Below are 22,022 nucleotides of genomic sequence, written 5' to 3'. Positions count from 1 at the left end.
CTTGTTTTTCTGGAAGTAAATGAGTCCTAGAAACACCAGTCCTCCTCCAAGGCTATTTCAGTTAGTGGAAATCTTTTGATTGACCTTGGAGGAAAAGTATTATGGCTTAAACTGGGACCAAGCTCTTCATTTAGAGAAACCACCAATTGCCAGGACACATGAGCATCAGGCCCTGGTCTTGCCAGGCAAGGTTCAATGACGGATGAACCCCCTTGTAGGGAGCCCCAGTGACTAATACACATCCAGCTCAAGTGCCACCCTAGAGGATGGGAGCCCACTTTCCATTCTAAAGTCCTTCTAAATTAAACGGGTATTTTGGCAAATTAATTTTATTCAGAAAGAATTGAAAAGAAAACCCCAAGAAACAAGACAGAAAGTGCTCTAGGATGATGCTTTTTAATTGTTATTTTTATATCTTTAAAAACAAATCAAACCATTAAAAACATTATAGACATGTGCTGAAATTTCCTGTACAACAAATATGAAAACAATAAAATTTGTACATCATTTCAAGATATTCAACAGTCAATTATTTGAAACACATCAACTTTTCCCTTCTTAAGCAGGCCCCAAATGGGAAAAAGAGCAGAACAGAAATGCAGGAGGTGTAATTGCCACACAGTGGAGCTTTCAGCCTGAGAAGTGGATAGCTTTAGTTAAGCAACAACACAAGAAAACACTGACCAAAGAGACAGATCTCAGCAATTGTAACAGAGAACATCAGAAGGCAGGGAAGAGTTATTTGCAGGAATTAAGTCACCCTGACCAAGACTGATCCACAAGGTAGTAGAGCATTACCTGTAATCCTCCTCCTCCCACAGAGCTATCTGATGAGCCATGTCCTACTTATTCACATGGACACTATGGCCAACTTCATGTTTACATTTTAAACCTTACCAACTTTTTCCACCTATACCTGGGATCAGCGGGTCGTTTACTTCAAACTTCAATCTCTTCTCATAAGGAATCAGTTTTGGGAAAACACATGCATACAGTTGTATTAAAAATGGATGATCATTAGATGACGACACAAGCAAGAATTTGGCACCTGCTTCCAACATGAAAGCAATAGAACAGATATGTTTGTTTTCTATATGAGTATCTGGGCAGTGGTTAGGCAGAAACACATACCATTCTAGCTAGTTTTCTGATGCTGTGCTGCAATAGAATGCAAACACATGATCTAGCATAGAACATTAATCTCCCTCTCTTCTGTACTATACAAAACAAGGGCCTTCTGAAGCAAGAGAACATTCACTACCCTAGGGCAGCAAGTTCTTGGGAGACATGGAATAATGAATACTGGCTCTGTGCTCTGCACAGATGTGCAGTAATTAAAAGACTAAGAGAGAAAAAAAATAATGTGACTTTAAGGGGCAGACTTTCCTCCCTCCCAGTTCCTTTGGAATGGTTCTGTTTGGTCCCAATGGTTTATCTTTATTTGTCATTTATCAGCAGCTTAGTAAGAATGCTGGGTGATAGATCCACTACGTGAACTGCCAGTTTAGACAGAGCTGGGCAGGATCATTAATGCGTTTAAGGTTGCTTTTGTTTTTTTTTTTTTTTCAATTTTTCTTTTAAAGTATTTCAGAGAAAGAAAGAAAAAAATTCAATAACACACAAGTGGCTGCAACAAAAAAAAAAAAAGAGAGCCGAAGCGCACTGTGGTTTGTCCTCCAGTTTTGCTCACAGCACACCACAATTTCACACCAGGTTGTAAAAAATTCCTCTGGATATCTGTAAAGTTACAGTGTGCACCAGGAATTCCTACATTTTCATACAGCTTACAGTGGATTCTGCAAGGTTGCCAGGTTCCACTGTAATGCCACATATACTCCTAGTATCTGTAGCTTTTTCTGACAACTCTGCTAAAACAACCAAAAAACAAACAAACAAAAAGAGCAGCAGAATTCCAGGGATTCTGGTTATTAAACCTTCATAAGATTTTCACCACTTTATAGCTATTCTATAGCATTATTCATAAACTTCATATTCCTCTGCAATGCAACCAGTGCAATGATCCGAAGACCAAAAACCACCCCCTCCCCCCCTCCAGGTACTTAGGAAGTCCTTCATTGGTAATGCCTTCATAAGTCTAACAGTTATGTACCAGCAAAATAAATCCAATCTAATCCCTGACTTGTAAAATCAGCAACTAGGGGTTTTCTGCTTGTTTGTTCTGTTTCTAAAAGGATCAGTTAAAACAACAGCAGCAGTATATTGCAAATAATTATAAAACAATTACATTAGATCAATGAGATGCATGCAGGTAAGATGTGTCTCAGTTTTGAATGGCTAAAACAACCGAAAAATTGGTCTTTACAGCAGAATTTTGTGCAATGTGTTTTGGCAGAAAGAGTAAAGCCAGTCAATCTGTTTGGGAGTGCTTGGACACTTGGAACCTTAGTTCAACATTTTCACAGATTTATATATTTGAGGAAAAACAACAACAATGATAAAAAGACACCAACCTGAGTAAAACTCTATTAGAATAGAGTGATCATTATTCAGTAAATCATATATTGCACCTTTAAATAAATCATTATAAATTGTATAAAAACAGGAATATCAGCCAGGAACAGGGAGGAGCTATTCTGTCCTTCATACACACCCCCATACACCCCCGCACACACATTCACATATTCACTTGCTTAGGTGTTTTTTTTTAAACTACAGTTAAAGCTCGGAGTGACAGACCACACTCCTTTCCCTCTAGCAGAGGCACCGAAACATTAAGGCAGGGGATATTTGTGGTGAAATGCAAAAACAAAGCTCACCTCCAAACTTCTGGAGAGTCCTGCCAACAGTGCAACTACAGTTAAATTTGACATAAGCCTTATTTAAAAATCTGTGTTCTCTTAAGAGTTTCAGTACAAAAATAGAATCTCTGCTGTTTTTTTTCTAGAGTAGCAACTAGAAAAGGCACAATTTCCAAGTATAAATGTCCACTTGAAGGAGCTGTTTGTACTCCTTTTTTAAATAAAAAGGAACACAGAAAAAAAATAGATCACAGAGGCACATATCTATTAGCTAAGTAACCAGATACAGTAGATAAAATAAGTTCCTGAAACTTATAATTAAATATATTAAAACAGCTCACAAGCCTGGTATCTGTAAATGAAATCATATAAAATTGTAATAAAAAGTTTGTTATTATTTTAATTTTTAAATTCTAGTTCACTGTTCATACTGTAAATGCTATTTCACCTATCAGCACTGTTAAATTCCCCCAAAAAAAGCAAGATTCCTCTGTTAACCTTAAATAGTTTTGCTTGTTTGTTTGTTGTTTTTTGTTTTTGTTTTTTTTTCAATATCAATCTGTGGCTCCTGCCAGCATTGTGTTTTTCCTCCTGCAGATCACATCTTCGAATGCGGAAAGAACTGCAGAAGCCAGACGTGAGACACCGCACACAATCCTGGAAAACACAAGTAGAACATCTCCCTTTCCTATGCACAGGTAACACCTTCTGGAGACACTGCGTTCCTTCCAGACTATGTGTGGTAGCCATTTGCCTTCCCGAAGCCTGGCTCAGGAGTGAAATTTTCATAGATTGCCATTGCTGTCGTGTTTTGGTAAATAAGATCGGTTTTCTTTTCTTTCTGGGATCTAATAATATCCATGACACACTGGTTTAGGAAGACATACTGGTCCTGATGGGAGAAAAAGAAAAAGGAGGGTAAAATATTTCTAGAAAATACCTGATTTTGGAAGTAATTCTGCTCCTGAATACAGGTTTTGGATGCACTACACTGAACTTTATCACAGAGTATTTTTTAGGTGTTGTACATACAGTTCATAGAAAATAAGGCTAGAAAGGACCTCATGATTTCATCTCCTCAAACCTTCATAAAAAACTAAGATCAAACTTACTGTCATGCCTAACACCCTCTTACAAGACTTTCATGACAGAGATTTTACAGCCTTTTCCAAATCAGCTTGAGTTAATCCAGACCAAAGTGGTAATTTCAGGAGAAACACGTGTTCCTGCAGAACACAAAAGAAACGATGCACACCGAGACCACTTGCCTAAAGAAAACTCTGGCTCACAGCTGTAAAGATAAAACTCACATGGGTAAAAAAACAAGCTGGAAAAGAATTTTTTTCAGGATTTGATTCTTTCCAGCTGCAAATGCCAGTCCTACAAAGTACTCTAAAATTGCTTGGATGCACTACAGCCCCTGGCTGCAACTACTGCTGTGGGAAGAGACGAGGCAGGAAGAAGGGAAGTTAAACAAAGAGCAATTTCAGACTGCTCCTTAATATCTCCTCTTTCTGTAATTCTGAGCTACATCTTGAATCCACCTTTCCTGGATTATTACGCACATTTGAAAAAGACACTGCTGGGTGAAAGGCAGCCTTACCTCAGTCTGCACCATTAGAGGTCGGTGCATGCGAAGATCATATATCACTCCATACACATCTACGGTGTTCTCCATTTCAATCTGCTGAATCAGGCGGTCAATGGCAATGAAGGTCCCCGTCCTCCCGACACCAGCACTGCAATGACAGGGGGAAGCTAGGCATGGCTTTCTCTCAACCACCTGCTCACCAGTGGCCTGATGAAAAGCCAGTGAAGCTAGTAAGATGCCTTCTGTTATTTCAGTAGCACAGATATCACAAGACTCTGCAGCCCAGAGTGGTGGTTCTTGCTGTCACCAAGAGGGAGGGAAAACACGGTTCTGGGCTTCCCAGCCTTCCACTTGCACAAGATTACATACAAAAGCACTTGAGAAGACAACTTTTTCAGCTAAGTTTTCCAGGCTAGGAAAGATAGTCCATTCTAATGAAATTTTGTATCACATACTTTGCTACCTACATAGCATTGCTACCTTTCTGAAGCACAGGTAAAAGGTTTTCATTTGGAAGGGTGAACAGCCCATGTCCTTCAGCAGAGAGACTTATTTTTTCCTTTTTTTTCTTTTAAAATCACATTGAAAAAGAACTGTTCTTAAAAAAAGCCTCAAGATAAAAGTGCATTTAACACAAACATGCTCCTCCTACCTGCAGTGCACCAGAGTAGGGGAGTCAATTGGATTTTGACTGCTGTATTCATGAACGAGGTGTCTAAAGTTGATGAGAAGGTCTGTTGTCTCTGGCACTCCATGATCTGGCCAAGAGGTGAAATGGAACTGGCGCACTGTGTGGCTCTCTGTTGTGTTGGACTAGAGGAATACACATGAAAAAAAAAAAAAAGAAAGCAAACAGGCTTCAGAGGAGCAACAGTGGGGCTTCCTGCCATAGGTACCAGGCAAAGTTCAGCTTCATTAAAGATGCCTGTTACAAACTGTACAGTAATTTGATCCATGATATTTCAGTTTCCCTCTTCCTTCCACTCTGGTAGGGAACACTTTGAAATAATATCCTTTTACTTTTCACTTTACTCCAAGATAACCTCTGCTGCATTAGACTTGCTGACAGAGATAGGGCTAATTATGCAGTCTAGCAAACATTAAAAATATCTGCATATGCACAAGTTTTGGTGCAAGTCTCAGGGAAACATGAGCCATGGGATCACTGATGGGGCAACTGGTAATTCCCATTAGCAGGCTGAATTTTGCTGGCAGATCCCTTTCTGCCACAGGGAGGGTCTTACTAACAACTCATTCCCACCTCTGGCAATGTTACTAAAATACTGCTGTGGGAAGCCAGGGCACATACACAAATGCATATATATATATATATATCTATATATCTATCTCACCGGAATCTTGTTGGCAGTAAATAGCATGAAAGATTTTAAATCACACTTTTGGCAGAAAGCAGACCAATACATACAAAGCTTCAAATTAGAATAAACAACTCTTATCCTTTTCCTTCAGATAATTTTGAATTTGATTACATTGTAGTGAAAATATTAGATTCTGTCACTCCAGTGCTGCTTGACATGTGAAGTCACAATAATATGATTAACCGCTTCTACAGCTATTTGTACACAACAGGTGATGGGGTACTCACCTTTTCTACAGTAAAGTCCCTTATTGTCCATTCTGGAAGGGCAATCTCCGAGACCATTGTCACAATAATGTCACCATAGCTCTTGGATTCTTTGTCTGGCCAGTATTGCTCACATTTTGTCTAATAAGAGGGTTACAAGGTTAGACACATTACACACAACAATGAAGCGACCAACTGTTAGCTTTAAATAACACACCACCTGAAGAAGGGCTAAAAGCAGGCCACGGGGAAGGCTGACATATCTCAAGACAGAGGAAGCTCTACCAAAAACCCTCCAGAGACAATCTATTCTGGCAGTCAGCAGATATAAAAATGGGGAAAAAGCTAAAAAAATAAATTAAGTTTATTCAATTTAGAAAACAGTCTTCTATTAAGTGGATGGTTGTTAAAAGAAAGCGGTCAGTCCCCAACCCACTAGGGTAACAACAAAGATCCAACGGTCTTCAAGAGAGGCTTCAGTTTTAATAAAAACATACCCGAGCTTGTTCAACACATTTTGTCAACATAACAATAGAGTAGATATTCTTTTCCCAAATCATGCGCCAGAAGTCGTCTATAGTGTTGGGTAAAGGACCCTGTGCAGCAATAAATGCCTTCTTTGAGTTATAGCCCTAAGAAGAAGAATAAAAAAACCAATATACTCATATGTATACACACACACTTGCATCAATGAGACATAAAAACCTGATTTTAAACAACATTATTATCTGTTAAGCCTACATCATAAAAATACACATTATATTTAATTTCAACTAATGAAGCAACTTACAGGCATATAGTTTGCATTAATATAATCAGCACTTGCACAGTTTTGTTCTGAAAGTTTAACACGAGAAATATCATCTGCAGGAAGAAAAAAGGAAAAGAAAATTAGGAATGTTGGAACTAGAACATCTCAGCTTATTTAGTGCATAGTTTCTACATAAAAGGTGTTTTAGAACAATGTGCATTTTAAGGATAAGAATATAACTTTAAAAATCATAAATAGCAGTAGTTTAAAATGTTTATAGTGAAAGCCTTCAGAAACATGAGTGGCCAAGATAAAAAATTGAGAATACACAACACAGATATTATTTTTTTTTAAAATGATTTGGGTTTTTTATATATTTTTAATATCTATTTTTGCTACAACACAATATTTACTACAGTTTTAATTACTGGAGAAAAATAGATAATTTGGCTCCTGCTGCCTCCACAGCATCCCTAAATACCCTTCACTGTTCGCCTTCCAATTCCTTCTTACACTCCGCTGTCATGCAGGCAGCCTGGCAGGGCTTATGCTTTTTGCCTGCAAAGCTGACCAGTAGGGCCTTAATATTTCTTACGGCTCTTGCACAGCTGTATGTCAACCATTAACCTCGTGGTTTTTCAATCTGGACAGCAAGTTTCTCACAAATGGAAAATTAAAATTATTTAATTATAGGAAAGTTCTATAAGGAGCTTTCTTGAGGCAAAGTTTGAGAACGTTCTTGAGGGAAAGCTCTTTAGGTTTGCTTATACAATGTTTTTGGGAAAGTAGCAGTCCAAATTCGTTCATTCAGAAATTGACCACATTAATCCCTCTTTGAAACCTCTGAGTACTATTAAAACCAGATTAGCCAAACCCAAGGTTTTTTCACCTAAAAGGTCAACCAGCAGAAGATGCAAAACTGAAGAGAGTAACTCACATGGTAAGACATTGTTATATCTATTTTTTCCCCTGTTATCAGGAAGCTCAGCAGCGAATTTGGGCTGATGAACACCAGCAGACTTGAGTTCCTACAATAAAAGAAGGCCCCATGAGCACCAGGTCCTGGTTTAGGAGTCATACAGAAACACATGACTGAAACAGACAAATACTCCAAACACTGTTGGCTTCTGCTGTAAAAGTAAGCACGTTAAACTGGGATAAATGGTGATAAAAATAAGTTTTTTACAGAGTGGGAGGGTGACAGTGGCAAACCGGCTAGAGAAGGGATTAGTAGAGAATGTAGGAATTTTAGCATGTTTAAAACCCACAGATGGGCTTTAAAAGCCCAGAAACAGTTTTGCAGAAATACACAACATTCTGACATCAACTGCGCACTCATTCTGACCCAAAGACAGTGAGCTACTTCTAAGCCTTGCAGACGTTACAGGGAGAAAGGGAGCAAATATATCATGAAAGGACTGAAGGAAGCAAAACCCAAGAGGAAGGCAAGGTGGAACACCAGCCTGCAAAGTACAACAAAAGGGACAGAATATGATCTGGAAAGAAGAAGAAAGTCAATTAAGAAGTTCAAGGAGTTGAAAAAAAATTACATTCTTTACCAGCAGACATGACAACACAAATCCTTACTGACACTTGATTCTGGTCTTATGTACCTTATAACAATTAAGCTTTAGCACATTTTATAGAGAAACAGTTACGGTCGCTAAGGAAATCATAATTGCTGTTTCTCTGACTGCTCCTTCAAGCTCTTCACAGGTGTCATTTGTAAATCACACCTACACATTCAAGGAGTCAGTGATATAAGCAACAGACCTGTCTTGCTGTGTAAAAAATGAAAAACGATATAAAAAAATAAAGTGCAGAGAAGTTAAATAGCTTTTCCTAGGCTATCTCTGTAGTGCAACTAGGGCAATGACTCCTAGCTCTGGTGAGAGCACTGAGCAGCAGCCCATGCTATAAGCTCACAGACAGAGATAATGGTTCAGGATGTGAGGTATTTATCATGTGCCTCAACTAAATTTGGAGCTGAATTAGGGAAAGAAGTAATCGCTGTAATAAAGGTCTCTTGTCTTCCCCTGCAGTAAGCCTCATATACACTCTATAGGAAAGCTAATTTGCCTTTCCAAAGATGTTTGTTGTGAAGCTCTCTCCACTGAGGGCACATACCTCATACTCTTCAGCAAAACCACAGTTGGAGTCAGCTTGCTGCTTCTTAAAATAGGACTCAAAGTTCTCTACTTTGATCATTTTTGATCTACAATGAGAAAAACCGTGTATTGGTAACTGGTATTAAGCAAAAAAAACATGAATTCTGTTAATGTGTTAGAAAGTGTGCTTTACTTACTTCTTGATTCTTCAGGGGAGGGTGGGGGGAAGAAAAAAAAGGTTGATTAGACACATGCAGCTGTGTTTTTCACTATGCGAATCTAAGAATGAAAGCATGACTGTTAGTAGCAGCCACAAAACTGTGCATTTACAGGGGAGAGGATATCAAGCACAGCATTTAATTGATCTGTTAAACCAAGGAGAGAACAGCACATCCTTCAGGAGAAGGATATCACAGGTGTTGGTCAGCCACTTGTGTACTCCCATCAGACTGGCCCCATTCCATGGTGTATTTTATGTTAACTATCAAAGTCTACACATGTGGGATCTTATGGCATGCTCTGGCCATGCCTTTCCATCAGCACAAAAACTGATGCAAGAACCAATAACGTGATTCAGTTGCATTGCCTGTGACTTCCAATATGTCGTGGTTACCCTTCCATGGCCAGCTTTTACAATCTCAATGTTATTCGAATTAACAGCACAGCACAAAGTAATCACAAACCAAAGGAAAATTCAGGGCACAGTGCAGAATTTTGCCTATGTGCACTTTATAAACAATTCAGATTGTTTCCTCAATATGCATGGAAGCCTGTGTTCCACTCAAACATCCTCGTTTTCAAAATTACATGAAGTGTTTGTGTGTCTAATAGCAATTCATGAAGCAAGCACTCAAAAGCCCTGTGGCAGCTCTAGAAGTCACAATCAATATGATTATTTTCAGTCTGCAGTCTGGAGACTTTAAATTTCATGAAGAATTAATACTTCAAAATTCTACAGAAAACTGCACAGAAAACAGGTGTCAGGGTCCAGAGTAAGTTTTGCAATTATCACTTGAGCTCAGAAAACGATGTGTGAAAAGATATGGACTTACTTAATTGGAGAAAAGGACACTTCAGTATTTCTTTTATCTTTCCTATAAGGCAAAAGAAAACAACACAATAGGTTCACAGTAGAATTTAATAGAATGCACATGAGATTTCTGAAGACAGCTATTTCCTGTGCCTGTTCAGAATAATTTCTTTTAAAGCGTATCATTCTGTGCAAAATACTGTCCTGAGGCAAACCTTACACCTGCAGTAGGAAGAACTTCATCCTTCATTCTGTGATGCTGTGCAATGGGACTATTTCTTTTTGTTGGTACCAGAGTATAACGCCTGAACACAAAGCACACAGTTTGGTAGAAGAAATACATCTGAAGGATCTCCATCGCTAGCTAACATCGCAGAAGAATTGCAACTAAACCCAGAAAACCCCTACAAGTTCAACAGTGGTAACAAAAGCAGTAGCTGAATGAAAATAAGTGTTGTAAATTTTAAAGGAAGCTCTTCTCATCATGGTCTACAGCTATTGGACATGCTTGTAAAAATAATAGCAGTTAATCAAAGAAACTAAGGTAACTGGACTAACGGCCCTACAGCTAACTCTTTAGAAAGGATGTACCACATGATCAGAAGCAGAAAAAAAAAAAGCCTTTCTGGACTCTTAAGTCCCAGATTATTTGGAAAATACTGGAAGCAGAGACCAGCTCAAAAAAGTTTCACGTGACAGGCCATCAAGCAATTAAAAAGCATGATTAATGGAAAATTAAAAATAAAACCATGTAAGATACAATTACATATGTCTTGTAGCACAATAATTTGTGATCTTTGCTCACTTCTGACTGAATTACTTCATCAGCATGCATGAATTCAGAAAAGCTAAACAAAACAAATCTTATTAGTTTGTAACTACGGTGTTGAATAAGTAATTTAACTGGTTTGATACATCAACTCTAATATGTAACATACACAAGATTTTTAATAGAATGTGCTCCAAAGCATGACGACAGAATGTATAAAACAGAGAGGCCTTTTTATGCAAAAGATAAAGAAGTGAAATACTCGTGTTCCTCATCACAACAAATACAGTAATGAACACACATTACCTTCTCCTTCTCCAGATTATGAAACCTCCTATAGTGACTACGGCCAAGATAGCTAAAAGGCATCCAATAACGGTTCCAGCAATAACACCTGATCGAGAGAGAACAACTATTACTCATTACTGATTTATCTCTTTGGTGAGATATAACTCAATCAACATGCAAGTGACAGAGCATGCTCTGCTCTGCTAAACATCTTTTCTTTATCCTTTGGCAGTACCAGTATTGATAGCTCATTAAGAATAATAAACCAAGGATGATAAATTGATAAAAAACTGGGATCAAAGAACCAGTATTTGCATTCCAATACAACCATTACTAATTTACCAGAACATCAGCTGCTTTTTGCTACTTGTTTCTGTACCGAAGTCTCAGTGCACCATCCAATCCCTTTGAGCATGGTGTGAGTAGCATAGCTTTTGGGTACTTCCACAGTGGAAGTCATACATGCAGAGAAGACAGGTCACCCATAAAACTAGCAAGGTATGGATTTACAGAGCAGTGTCACTGCAAAGCTACAAAGAAACAGTCAAATCACAGAGAAACCAATGGGCGTTTTGCTATTATGAAACTTGCCATAATTAAGAAAACTCCATACACTGTGTATGTAGCAAGCTGCCAGTCCTACATCTGACATTAACTATTACCTGGATCCTGGGGTAGCACAACTGCCTCAGAACAGGGTGAAAACGATACATAACTATCTTCCCCCGCAATGGTGTTGGTCATAGTAAAGTTAATATTAGTGAAACCTGCAACACTTGCCCTGTTGATAAAGGAGAAGAAAAAAACCCAGGCATGTTACACAGTTTTAACAGCCTTAAGCAAGATCTGTAATCTTTTCATTAGATGATCTTTTAGATTTCAACTGCAGCAAAATTAATGAAACAACGGTTTGAGATAAATACCTGTATGAATGAAGTGGAAACAACGGTCCATTTTCGTAGCCATACATTGTGTTTCCCTTGCCTACATTAATGATGTTTGTACCGTTTTGAGAATGGAAATAAGGTGATTTTGCCTGCTGGGGATCTACGACATATGTCACATAGGTGAATACCATCTTCTTCTTGAACTCTTGGTACGTGTTGTTCAATTTAGACTTCAAAGACTTACAATCTTCAGGAAAAAAAACAAGAATATATGTGGTATACATTATTCACTGATTTTGTATCAACTGCTGCAGTGGCTGAGATGGTAATACAGTGGATAACATCAACTGCAGTTGTCATTACTCCATAAATACTGCCTGAAATGAAAGGCTGAGTACAACACACAGTCTCAGGAATCTTCCCAAGTCCCCAGTGTTATTCTTTGGCTTTACTTCTACCATGTATAGCAAAGCTTCTCTGTGAAGGTACATACACGCTCTATCAACTATCAAATGTAGAGAGTACAATGCAAACAGTGTGGAAAAAGTCAACTGGTATTTGATAACATTGTGCTACTTCGTTCAGAGTGACACTGAACTCACCCTGGCCTATTACTTTTTTGCTGTGCCTTACAAGAAGTCTCACACCTACAACCTAAGAGATGAAAGAGTTCATTTCTGCCTTCTTGCGACACAGACAAGCTTTGGACAAAACAGTGATCAGAAGTTTCTCTTCCAGAAGACAAAGAAGAACAGGCTACTGCAGTCTGTGATCAACAGGACACGATCTGCAGAACAGCATCACTTTACACTGTCTGTTGCTAGAAGATGAATCCTAGCAATTTGGTGTGGTTATGCACTTGAGGCATATGTGACCTAAAAGGTAATAAACAAGCTCAAATTACGAGTTGTCCAACAACTCAAGAGCAAGCAAACTGATGTAAATATTCAAAGTGTTGCAGGAGGAAGAAGAATCTTCCTCATTTGACTGAAGTTTGCATACGTTGCTCTCTACTGACTGCCTTCACAAAGCTAAAAGTTTCTTCTAAAAGCAGATATAGTATTTAATTCACCTTTAAAAATGAGAAGCCTTGCCGGAGCTCTGGAAAGCGGAAAAGCTCTAATAAGCTTTCTACAGTTGTGTAGACAAGGTTTGATCTGCCACCAGCAGCAAAGCTCTCACCAACTGTAACTGTGCAGGAATAGGGTGCAAGACAGCTCTTCTAAAGCACTAGTTTGGTTACATTGAATGCAGCTGAGGTTGCAATCAACTCAGTTGCCTAGAAATACTTCAATACTATTTGAGATATATGTCCTGTCTGTTCCCTAAGTTTCCAAAAGGATGTACATCCCGGGTTATATCTGCAGCTCCCCGTGGATGTCTTGGATATCACTCTAGGACATTTCAAACAGCCTTAGACACCATTGCTTATGCAACTGAATAAAGTCCCCTCTGTCTATCCTAAAGCTAATGATGTCTGTTCTAAGACAGAAACACATCTCAAGCACATTAATGCTATTTCCACACCATAAAGGTGAAGTGATGCTTGGCTGTAAGAATGGTTTTCTGCTCCTATCAAAGCAGTCAGACTCTGTGTTATAAATGCAGGCAATCTCCCTTCCTAATTTCTCTCAATCACATCTTGAAAGTCCTCTTTCCTGAATATCTTGCAGTCAAAACCACACAGAAGAACACACTGAATCTCAGCAAGACTAAATGGGATTGGCTGTGGGTACAAGCAGAGCTGTTTCTGAGTGCAAAAGATTGACATTCAAATCAGCAGCTCTGGGGCAGCTTAGGAGGCATGTGAAAAATAGAATTTTTCTGCATTGATGTACTCTTTATATATATATATATATATATATGTATATATATATGTACACGGACATTTCTTGGACATATATTCTATGGAAAACCACAGAAGAAAGATCTACATTCCAACTCCTGCAAAATGAGTTTCCAGTGTTAAGACAAAGGATAAGCATGAATGTCAAATGGCACTTGGAGAAAACTATCTACATCAGCTCCTTCACTGCGCTGGCAGAAACTAAAAGAAGTTCAACTAGAACCTACACTGCAAAGGTAAATTCCTTAATTTTATGATTTAGCACTGGACATTCACCAATTAAAGACCCTCCTCTGTTTTGATGCTGTAAAGAGGCGAGTTTGATAGGCTACCCTCTAGCTTTCCTTGATGTTCAACCTCCAATGACATGTAACACTGACAATGCTATTCCAGCCTTCCACCTGCCACCCTTCTCTCTCAGTTAATAGTGTTTTCAGTAAAATCAGAAGTAAGTACGTTTTTTGTTGGGTTTTTTGTTTGTTTGTACTTGTTTTTTTGTAAAGATCTCACTGCAGATATCTTCCAGCTGAAGAACGAAGGGGAAAAGGGGGAAAACCATCCCACATTCCAAAGCTGCTTGTATTAGCAGCTCTGGAAATTATTCCGGGAAGCAGGGGAGTTGGGAGAGGGATGAGGAAGAGAAGAAAAAAAAAAAGGATACTATACAGTCTTGTGGCAGGAATCAGTGGCAAGTCAAGATGGCAACAGCGGCAATACATATGAGACATGTACAAGGATAAGTCAGACTGGAAAAGGCTGAGTGAAAACAGAGGCCTTCTGAAAACAAGGAGTGACTTCAAGGAAGCAAGGTATTTGCCTCATGATTTTTGAAAGGTGATTGAATATACCGAGTCAGCTTTTTCTCTGTCCATTTAACACCTATTTAGAGTTTAAAACATAATGCTGTCTGATAAATTGTTTCACACAGCTACAAGATAATATCATAGTATCTTACCTTGTTCTTCTGTTGTGATCATTACTGCATAGGCTTTTAATGGTCCATGCTTTGAATCAAAATCCGAGAATTGAACAGACAACGAGTTGTGACTGATAGCCTTAACTAAAGGAGCTTCTCTTGGGCCAGGGGGGTCTATAAAAAGAAATATTTTTTAGTACCTTAATGACTGATTAAAAAAAAAAATCCAAACAAGAAAATGCCTTAATATAATGCGTATTTATTGTGTGTCACATTAGACTTTGCATGAATGCAGTGTTTTATTCATAATCTGTAGGCTGATAAGGTACTGCATATCAAGTTTGGTATTCTGTAATTGTGAAGTTAATATTTTGTTGCTATCAATATATTTCATTCCCAAATCATAATGCTTACCAGTAATGCTCGTATTACACATTTTCTGTACTGCAGAGCTTTCAGAAATATTTGAAAGAGTTACAATAGCAACATTATAGGTGCTGAAATATTCTAATGATGCTATTTGGATGGTTTGCTCTGATCCTTCTTCCATGCAGGATGATGAAATTTGTTGTACTTTACATTCATCTTTACATATGAAAATTCTGAAGTCAGAACTGTTACCAAAAGGACATTCCCACTTCAGCATTAGGACAGACTGGTTGGCTACTGATTCACACTGAAATGAATTCACTGGCAAAGGAGCTGGGGGAAAAAAAAAAAAGAGAAGTAAGAAATCAAGTATTGTAGTAAATAGAAAAAGCTATCTATTTGTAAGTTCTGTGTATAAATGTTTGTAAAACTTCAGTATTTCTTTCCACTTTTGAAAAGATGAAGCTACAGACTACCAGGACTTGCTATGCTATAAGGAAGAAAAGTATTTAGCACATTAAGTACACAGACCTCTTCTGTGCTTACTCCTCTGCAAACAGGTTTACTGAGAAAATTTTGGTTGAGTATCTGTCTAGATCAACAAAGTTTTCAAAATACTGTTCAGCCATTGAACATACTGCTCTAAGAACATTTTTTAAGTAGTATGTAGATTGTCACTAACTCCCTGTATAATTATGTAAAAGTCTTAGTGGCCAACAAAGTAAGAAAACACATGTAAGCTCCATGAGTTAAGAGCGCAGAGGTAGCCATCTTAAGAGCAGCAACTACAACATGTCAGTTTGTGTAAGAGTCCTATGGGACACAATATAAAAATTGCAACCTTATGACCAGATACAAAAAGATATTAAAAAAGTGGCAATAATATTGAGAAGTCCCTCTAAACTAAGCATCTTATAAAACTTGGCCTTCAAGACCAAAACTCTTGTAACTTATACAACTGTGACACACAGCAAATTTATTTCCTCTCTTGATAAAGAGGTATTTGGTACTTCCAACCATAGAAGTAAAAGACTCATGAATTAAATTATTTTGTTATTAAAAAGGAGTATTATTTTAAGAAGCTAAGAAGAAGCAAAATTGGGTTGCCAGAAGAAACAGATTTAAAAGATAGACATGAGTGACTGGGGCTTATTTCTACTGCATTTTACAAATATTTCTTTTCCTTCAGTAACACTGTCACCTACACCTACAAATATGGTCAACTTATAGAGGGTTCCAGGATTTCTGTCTGTAGTAACAACTCTGGTGACACTGGGTGTCTGGTTTCCAGAGGAGGAACCATGACTTTGGATCACTGTCCTGTAGGTGTAGTAAAGAAGCACCATCTGTGCTCCACAGGAAAAAATCAGAGACCAGCATACACTGCTCAGACATGGAAAATGGAGCTGGGGTCTATGAAAGTCAAGACGAGGCTCCATCAACACTTACAAATACTTGCTGACAAACACTGACAGAAAAAGCACAGCCATGCTTCCACATTTTGTTGGACAGGCTGAGGATTACAAGTAGGCAACAAGCACTTTCACAGTACCAGAGACCCTCTTAACGGGTTCATCCTGGGGTACGTCTGGAAACCCAGCAGAGGAGCTCTGGAACAGAATCCCTGCACCTCAGTTAAAACAGGACAAAATGAAGGAAAGGACACAGCAGCTGACATTCACAACAAGGGCAGGGGGAAATGGCCACAATGCCTAGCATGAGGAACACAGGAGCACCTCAACCTTCTCCTCATTGCTGATGAGCTGAGCAGAGCAGTGAGGCTGAGAGCCACAGAGCACAGTGCTGCCCACAGCCCAGCTGCAGCCATGGGCCCCTCCAATGGGGGAAAGTCCCCCAGGTACACAACAGACTCTGTATGGGAGCCCTTCAAAATAAGGACCTGAGAGCCTCATCCACAAAGATGATAATGCAATAAAACCTCCCACAGAACCCTCTTCCACACATCAACATCGTTGACTGCAAGGAGGCTGCGTGCAGCACTTCTTCTTGGAACAATATTGTATTTCGACCCTCAGACAGGTAGTCAGAGCCATGAGCTGCACAGCAAAATACACCTCACCAGAACAGAGCTGTAAGAAACTGTGACTTACTTGTATACAGATATATGGATGCCCCGTCTCCTTCCGTCTGACTGTCATTCACTGCTGCAAATACTGTGAAAGTATACAATGTCCCAGGAATTAAATCAGTAATTTCAAATTGGGTGTCATTGGACATCAGGTTCCAAACAGAGGTGGTACCATTTTCAACCTGTATCCTGTACGTGTAGGAGCTGGAAGCGGCATCACTCATTGCCCACGTTAAGTTGACAAAAGTCACACCAACGTACTCTGCCTTGAGATCATGGACTGGGCTGGGCCCTGTGAAAGGCAAGAGAACAGTGTCAACCTGCAAGAACATCTGCTCACAAACATGGACAGAAGAAACACAGGCACACCACTGCTTCACTCTCTTCACATCAGTCATCGTTCAGAGCACAGGAGCACCCCAACAACGTCAGCAGATGATTCTGGATGCTTTTGCATCAATGGCTGAGTAACCGAAAAATAAGAAAGAGGCTGCTCAAGTGGGTTTCAAATTCCTTTCACATTCAAAAGTATGATCACAGGTCATCAAGGTGCCAGCATTCCCAGGGTTTTGCTTGGGAATACAGAGAGGAGGGTAGAAAGGTTGTAGGCGAAGGTGCAGAAAAGAGAGGGTGGTATATCTGTGCACAGCAAAAGGTAAGGAATAGCAAATATCATTAAGGAGGAACAGAGGTGATGATGCAGGCACCCTGCTCCTTTGTCACCTTTCATGCTCTGAGCTCACTCCTGAGCCAGCACTTCCTAAAGCTCACTCTTCCTGGCAGCCCAATGGCAGCCACAGGAGCCCAAATCACAAAAGCTCCCGGGGCACAACACTCTCTGTATGGGAGCCCTTTAAAATAAGGATCTGAAGCCACATCCTTCAAAAAGTGAAGGCAGAAAAACTGCCCAAAAATCCCATGCCAGGGAGGCAAGTTCTTCAGTGGAGTTCCTCCATTGCATCACAGGCCTTGATGACCACCTTCAACAACTGCTGGTTTTGAGGGTTTTTTGTTTTACTTTGTTTTGAAAAAGAATGTTATGTCTCTTCCACACCAACATCTATGACTGCAGTCAAGCAAAGCATAGCACCTCTGCTTACAACAGCATTATATTTCAGACCTCAGACAGGTAGGCAGAACCCTGAGCTACCCACCAGAAACAGAGCTTCAAGAAACTGTGACCTACTTGTATACAGGTCTATGAATGCCCCTTCTCCTTCCGTCTGACTGTGATTCACTGCTGCAAATACTGTGAAAGTATACAATGTCCCAGGAATTAAATCAGTAATTTCAGATCGGGTGACGTTGGACGTCAGGTTCCAAACAGAGGTGGTACCATTTGCAACCTCTATCCTGTATGTGTAGGAGCTGGAATCGGCGTCACTCACTGCCCACATTAAGTTGACAAAAGTCACACCAACGTACTCTGCCTTGAGATCATGGACTGGGTTGGGCCCTGTGAAAGGCAAGAGAACAATCTGTCAACCTGCAAGAACATCTGCTCACAGACACAGACAGAAGAAACACAGGCACACCACTGCTTCACTCTCTTCACATCAGTCATCGTTCAGAGCACAGGAGCACCCCAACAACGTCACCAGATGATTCTGGACGCTTTTGCATCAATGGCTGAGTAACCGAAAAATAAGAAAGAGGCAGCCAAAGTGCAATTCTTCTTCCTTTCACATTCAAAAGCACGATCACAGGTCACCATGGTGCCAGCACTCCCAGAGTTTATCCTGGCAATACAGAGAGATAGGCAGGAAGGAGAAAAGAGTAAATGGGAATGCAGTGCATTTCTGTACAGCAAAAGGTAAGGAACATCAAATATCCCTAGAAGAGGAACAAGGCTGATGATCCAGGCACCCTGCTCCTTCTCCAACCCTCACGCCCTGTGCTCTCTCCTGTGGTAAAGAGACCATCTCCAAAAACCCTCTCTGCAGCACTCTATTCTTTGTGCATCTTCAAAACAGAGCAATTAGCCGTTACGGTCAGGTAGCCCAGGAGATACTTTTGGGAATCAACTGCAAAGGTAGGAGCACAAATACAACTACATTTAACGACAACACAAATGACAAGAACAGGCATCTGTTTCTCTTCAAATACACCCTCTAGAATGACCAGGCTGGGCTACAGCCTTGCAGGCCAGCTCCAGAATGGTCCCTCCAACAACACATGTACAGACTTCTGATATTCAACACAGCCGAAGCAGTTCTCCTGAACTAGTGTTGCCCAAACCTCACTCTCCTGGTGCAGCCTAACGGAACCTATGTGTCCCCAAATTACAAAAGTTCCCCGAGTGCAATATAGGCTGAGAGACCCCCTTAAAATAAAAGTCTAAGAACCTCATACTCTAGGAAACGAAACCAGCTCCCTTTACCAAATTTAGAAGATAGAGATTCTCATGGAAAAATCTCTTCTTGGCATTGTCAGCCTTGGGGACCAACTTCACCAACAGCTTTCTATCAAGGCAATACTGCTTCAGCACTTTAACATCTCATGCTTCGCAGATTGGCCAGCTCCAGGACCAAAACATCACCTCTGCCTGCAACAGTACTAAATTACAACCCTCAGGCAGGTAGGCAGAGCCCTGAGATGCACAGCAAAATACACCTCACCAGAACAGAGCTGTAAGAAACTGTGACTTACTTGTATACAGGTCTATGAATGCCCCTTCTCCTTCCGTCTGACTGTCATTCACTGCTGCAAATACTGTGAAAGTATACAATGTCCCAGGAATTAAATCAGTAATTTCAGATCGGGTGACGTTGGACGTCAGGTTCCAAACAGAGGTGGTACCATTTGCAACCTCTATCCTGTATGTGTAGGAGCTGGAATTGGCGTCACTCACTGCCCACGTTAAGTTGACAGAAGTCACACCAACGTACTCTGCCTTCAGATCATGGACTGGGCTGGGCCCTGTGAAAGACAAGACAATAATCTGTAAAGCCAGAAAAATAAAGAAAGAAGAGCCACAGCCACATTTCTCTATGCCACAGAGAACAAGCATTACTTGTGGCCAAGCAGCACTTCTACTTCGATGCTCAGTTTCAGACATTCATGCTGGGGCATCTCTGGAGAGGCCACAGGAGTTCTCAGGGAAATTCTCTTTATTTCATTTCACATACTAAAATGATTTGTTTCAGTGGATTTCCAGATAGAGAAAAAGATGGAAATCAGAGAAGGAAGCAAAGTGCAGGGTGATTTTGGTCTGCTAACTCAAAATTGTGCCTATGAGTCTCAATCTGAGCCATTCAGCCTAGCACTTCCCCCACGATAATAAAAGAAAATGGGCTCCTTGAGCAGGTCCATCAGGTCCAACAGCCGACCCGCCCTTGGGGGCTCTTGTCTGCAACCCTGATTCAGCACCAACACTAGGCAGCCAAGATTCATGTCAGCAGCTTAGATAAGCTCACCTATTCAGCAGCAGCTCTGGGACACACTGCTTCTAATTGCTTTGTAAGGATGTTGCCTGTTTTCTTTCCACTCCTGAGCTAGACACAAAGAAAAGATCTTCTCCTCCCATCTGCCCCTCTGAGCTGGGAAAAAGGTGCCATGCCACAAAACCAATAAAAATGGCACCACACTCAACAGCATGGTTCTAGACACTGTCATAGCCCAAAGAAGCCCCAGGCCAGGGACCCTGCAAAGAGCTCAAAATCTTCAAGAACAAAAAGCCTCTGTGATCTTGGCCATCACAACCCTGCACACCATGTCGTTTGGTATAAGCTGTGATAACCTGCTCTAAGAAGCATTTTAGGGGTTCATTCAGCCCTCAAATCTAGAGAAAGTCATGCTGTTGTAGCAACTGGATCTCTACATAGCCTTGAGTAACCAAGCTGATGAAGTAACTGCTTTACAGGCAATGCACAGACACACATGCAGACACACACAATCTCCATCCTTTTCCCTTTTACCAAAGACTGCTTGGTACTCATGCTCACAGGCATCTGGAGCAAAGCAACATCACAATGAGAAATAGTACAAAGTTGGAAGCCCGAGACGAAGAAGCAGGGCAATTTGGTACAAACCCTTAATACAATGGAGAGATACCATTTCCTTACTTGTATAGCGGAGTATGGATACTCCTTCTCCTTCCGTCTGATTGTCATTCACTGCTGCAAATACTGTGAAAGTATACAATGTCCCAGGAATTAAATCAGTAATTTCAGATCGGGTGACGTTGGACGTCAGGTTCCAAACAGAGGTGGTACCATTTGCAACCTGTATCTTGTACGTGTAGGAGCTGGCAGCTGTGTCGTTCATTTCCCACGTTAAGGTGACAGCAGTTGCACCAACATATTCTGCCTTGAGAGCATGGACTGGGCTGGGCCCTGTGAAAGGCAAGAGAACAATCTGTCAACCTGCGAGAACATCTGCTCACATACAGAGACAGAAGAAACACAGGCACACCACTGCTTCACTCTCTTCACATCAGTCATTGTTCGGAGTGCAGGAGCACCCCAACAACATCACCAGATGCTCCTGGAGGCTTTTGCATCAACCAGCAGCTAAAGGAGAACAGAAGAAAAGTCATTCTGAGTGGTATTCATCTCCCTTTGAGAGTCTAAAGCAGAAGCACAGGTCAGCACCATGCCATTGCTCCTAGAGCTTCTCCGCAGAATGTAGAGAGATAGGCAGGAAAAGGATGAGTATGGGGGGGGCGAATGATGGAGAGGTTTTGGGTTTGGTTTTTTTTTTTTCTGATTTTCGGTTTATATTGCTGGAACATTTATTTCCTCTCCTGTTTTTATTTTGAAAAGGGGAAGAGAGCCTTACACCCCCCTGAGGTGTTATTAAGCTGAAAGGCTGGTGATTTGACTGTGAGGCACGCTTGCACCTCCCACACCCGTGCAGTCGGTGACGCACGCTGCAATCAATGGAGAAGGGATGAATAAACCCAGCGTTTGCTCCTCGCCTGCCGTCCTCAGAAAGAGGGGGGTGGAGGAGAGAGGGAGGGAAAACTCTGCTCTGGGCGTGCAGTTTTAAGAACTGTTTTCTGTATAGCCAAGAGATGCTTGCCAAAACATCGCC

General features: G+C 40.5%; 1 protein-coding gene across 1 annotated transcript in view; it reads right to left on the bottom strand.

The window, feature by feature from the left end:
• Window positions 1–377: 377 nt before the first annotated feature.
• PTPRJ (protein tyrosine phosphatase, receptor type, J) overlaps window positions 378–22,022 on the bottom strand; it is a 98,294-nt gene continuing 76,649 nt past the window's right edge. Inside the window, exons 10-28 of the mRNA XM_014959930.1 lie at window positions 21,053–21,322; window positions 19,638–19,907; window positions 18,175–18,444; window positions 17,011–17,280; window positions 14,945–15,232; window positions 14,570–14,704; window positions 11,805–12,015; window positions 11,544–11,662; window positions 10,900–10,987; window positions 9,847–9,888; window positions 8,992–9,000; window positions 8,814–8,901; window positions 7,624–7,714; window positions 6,726–6,799; window positions 6,433–6,567; window positions 5,957–6,076; window positions 5,003–5,163; window positions 4,363–4,498; window positions 378–3,651 (exon numbers count right to left, since the gene is read on the bottom strand). Of these exons, the coding sequence (XP_014815416.1) occupies window positions 3,493–3,651; window positions 4,363–4,498; window positions 5,003–5,163; window positions 5,957–6,076; window positions 6,433–6,567; window positions 6,726–6,799; window positions 7,624–7,714; window positions 8,814–8,901; window positions 8,992–9,000; window positions 9,847–9,888; window positions 10,900–10,987; window positions 11,544–11,662; window positions 11,805–12,015; window positions 14,570–14,704; window positions 14,945–15,232; window positions 17,011–17,280; window positions 18,175–18,444; window positions 19,638–19,907; window positions 21,053–21,322 (2,936 nt within the window). The 3' untranslated portion in view covers window positions 378–3,492. The remainder of the gene's footprint in view (window positions 3,652–4,362; window positions 4,499–5,002; window positions 5,164–5,956; window positions 6,077–6,432; window positions 6,568–6,725; window positions 6,800–7,623; window positions 7,715–8,813; window positions 8,902–8,991; window positions 9,001–9,846; window positions 9,889–10,899; window positions 10,988–11,543; window positions 11,663–11,804; window positions 12,016–14,569; window positions 14,705–14,944; window positions 15,233–17,010; window positions 17,281–18,174; window positions 18,445–19,637; window positions 19,908–21,052; window positions 21,323–22,022) is intronic.

This window comes from Calidris pugnax, unplaced genomic scaffold (genome assembly GCF_001431845.1).
Source record: "Calidris pugnax isolate Ruff unplaced genomic scaffold, ASM143184v1 scaffold435, whole genome shotgun sequence".
Lineage (NCBI taxonomy): Eukaryota > Metazoa > Chordata > Aves > Charadriiformes > Scolopacidae > Calidris > Calidris pugnax.
This window is presented reverse-complemented; position numbering and strand designations above follow the sequence as displayed.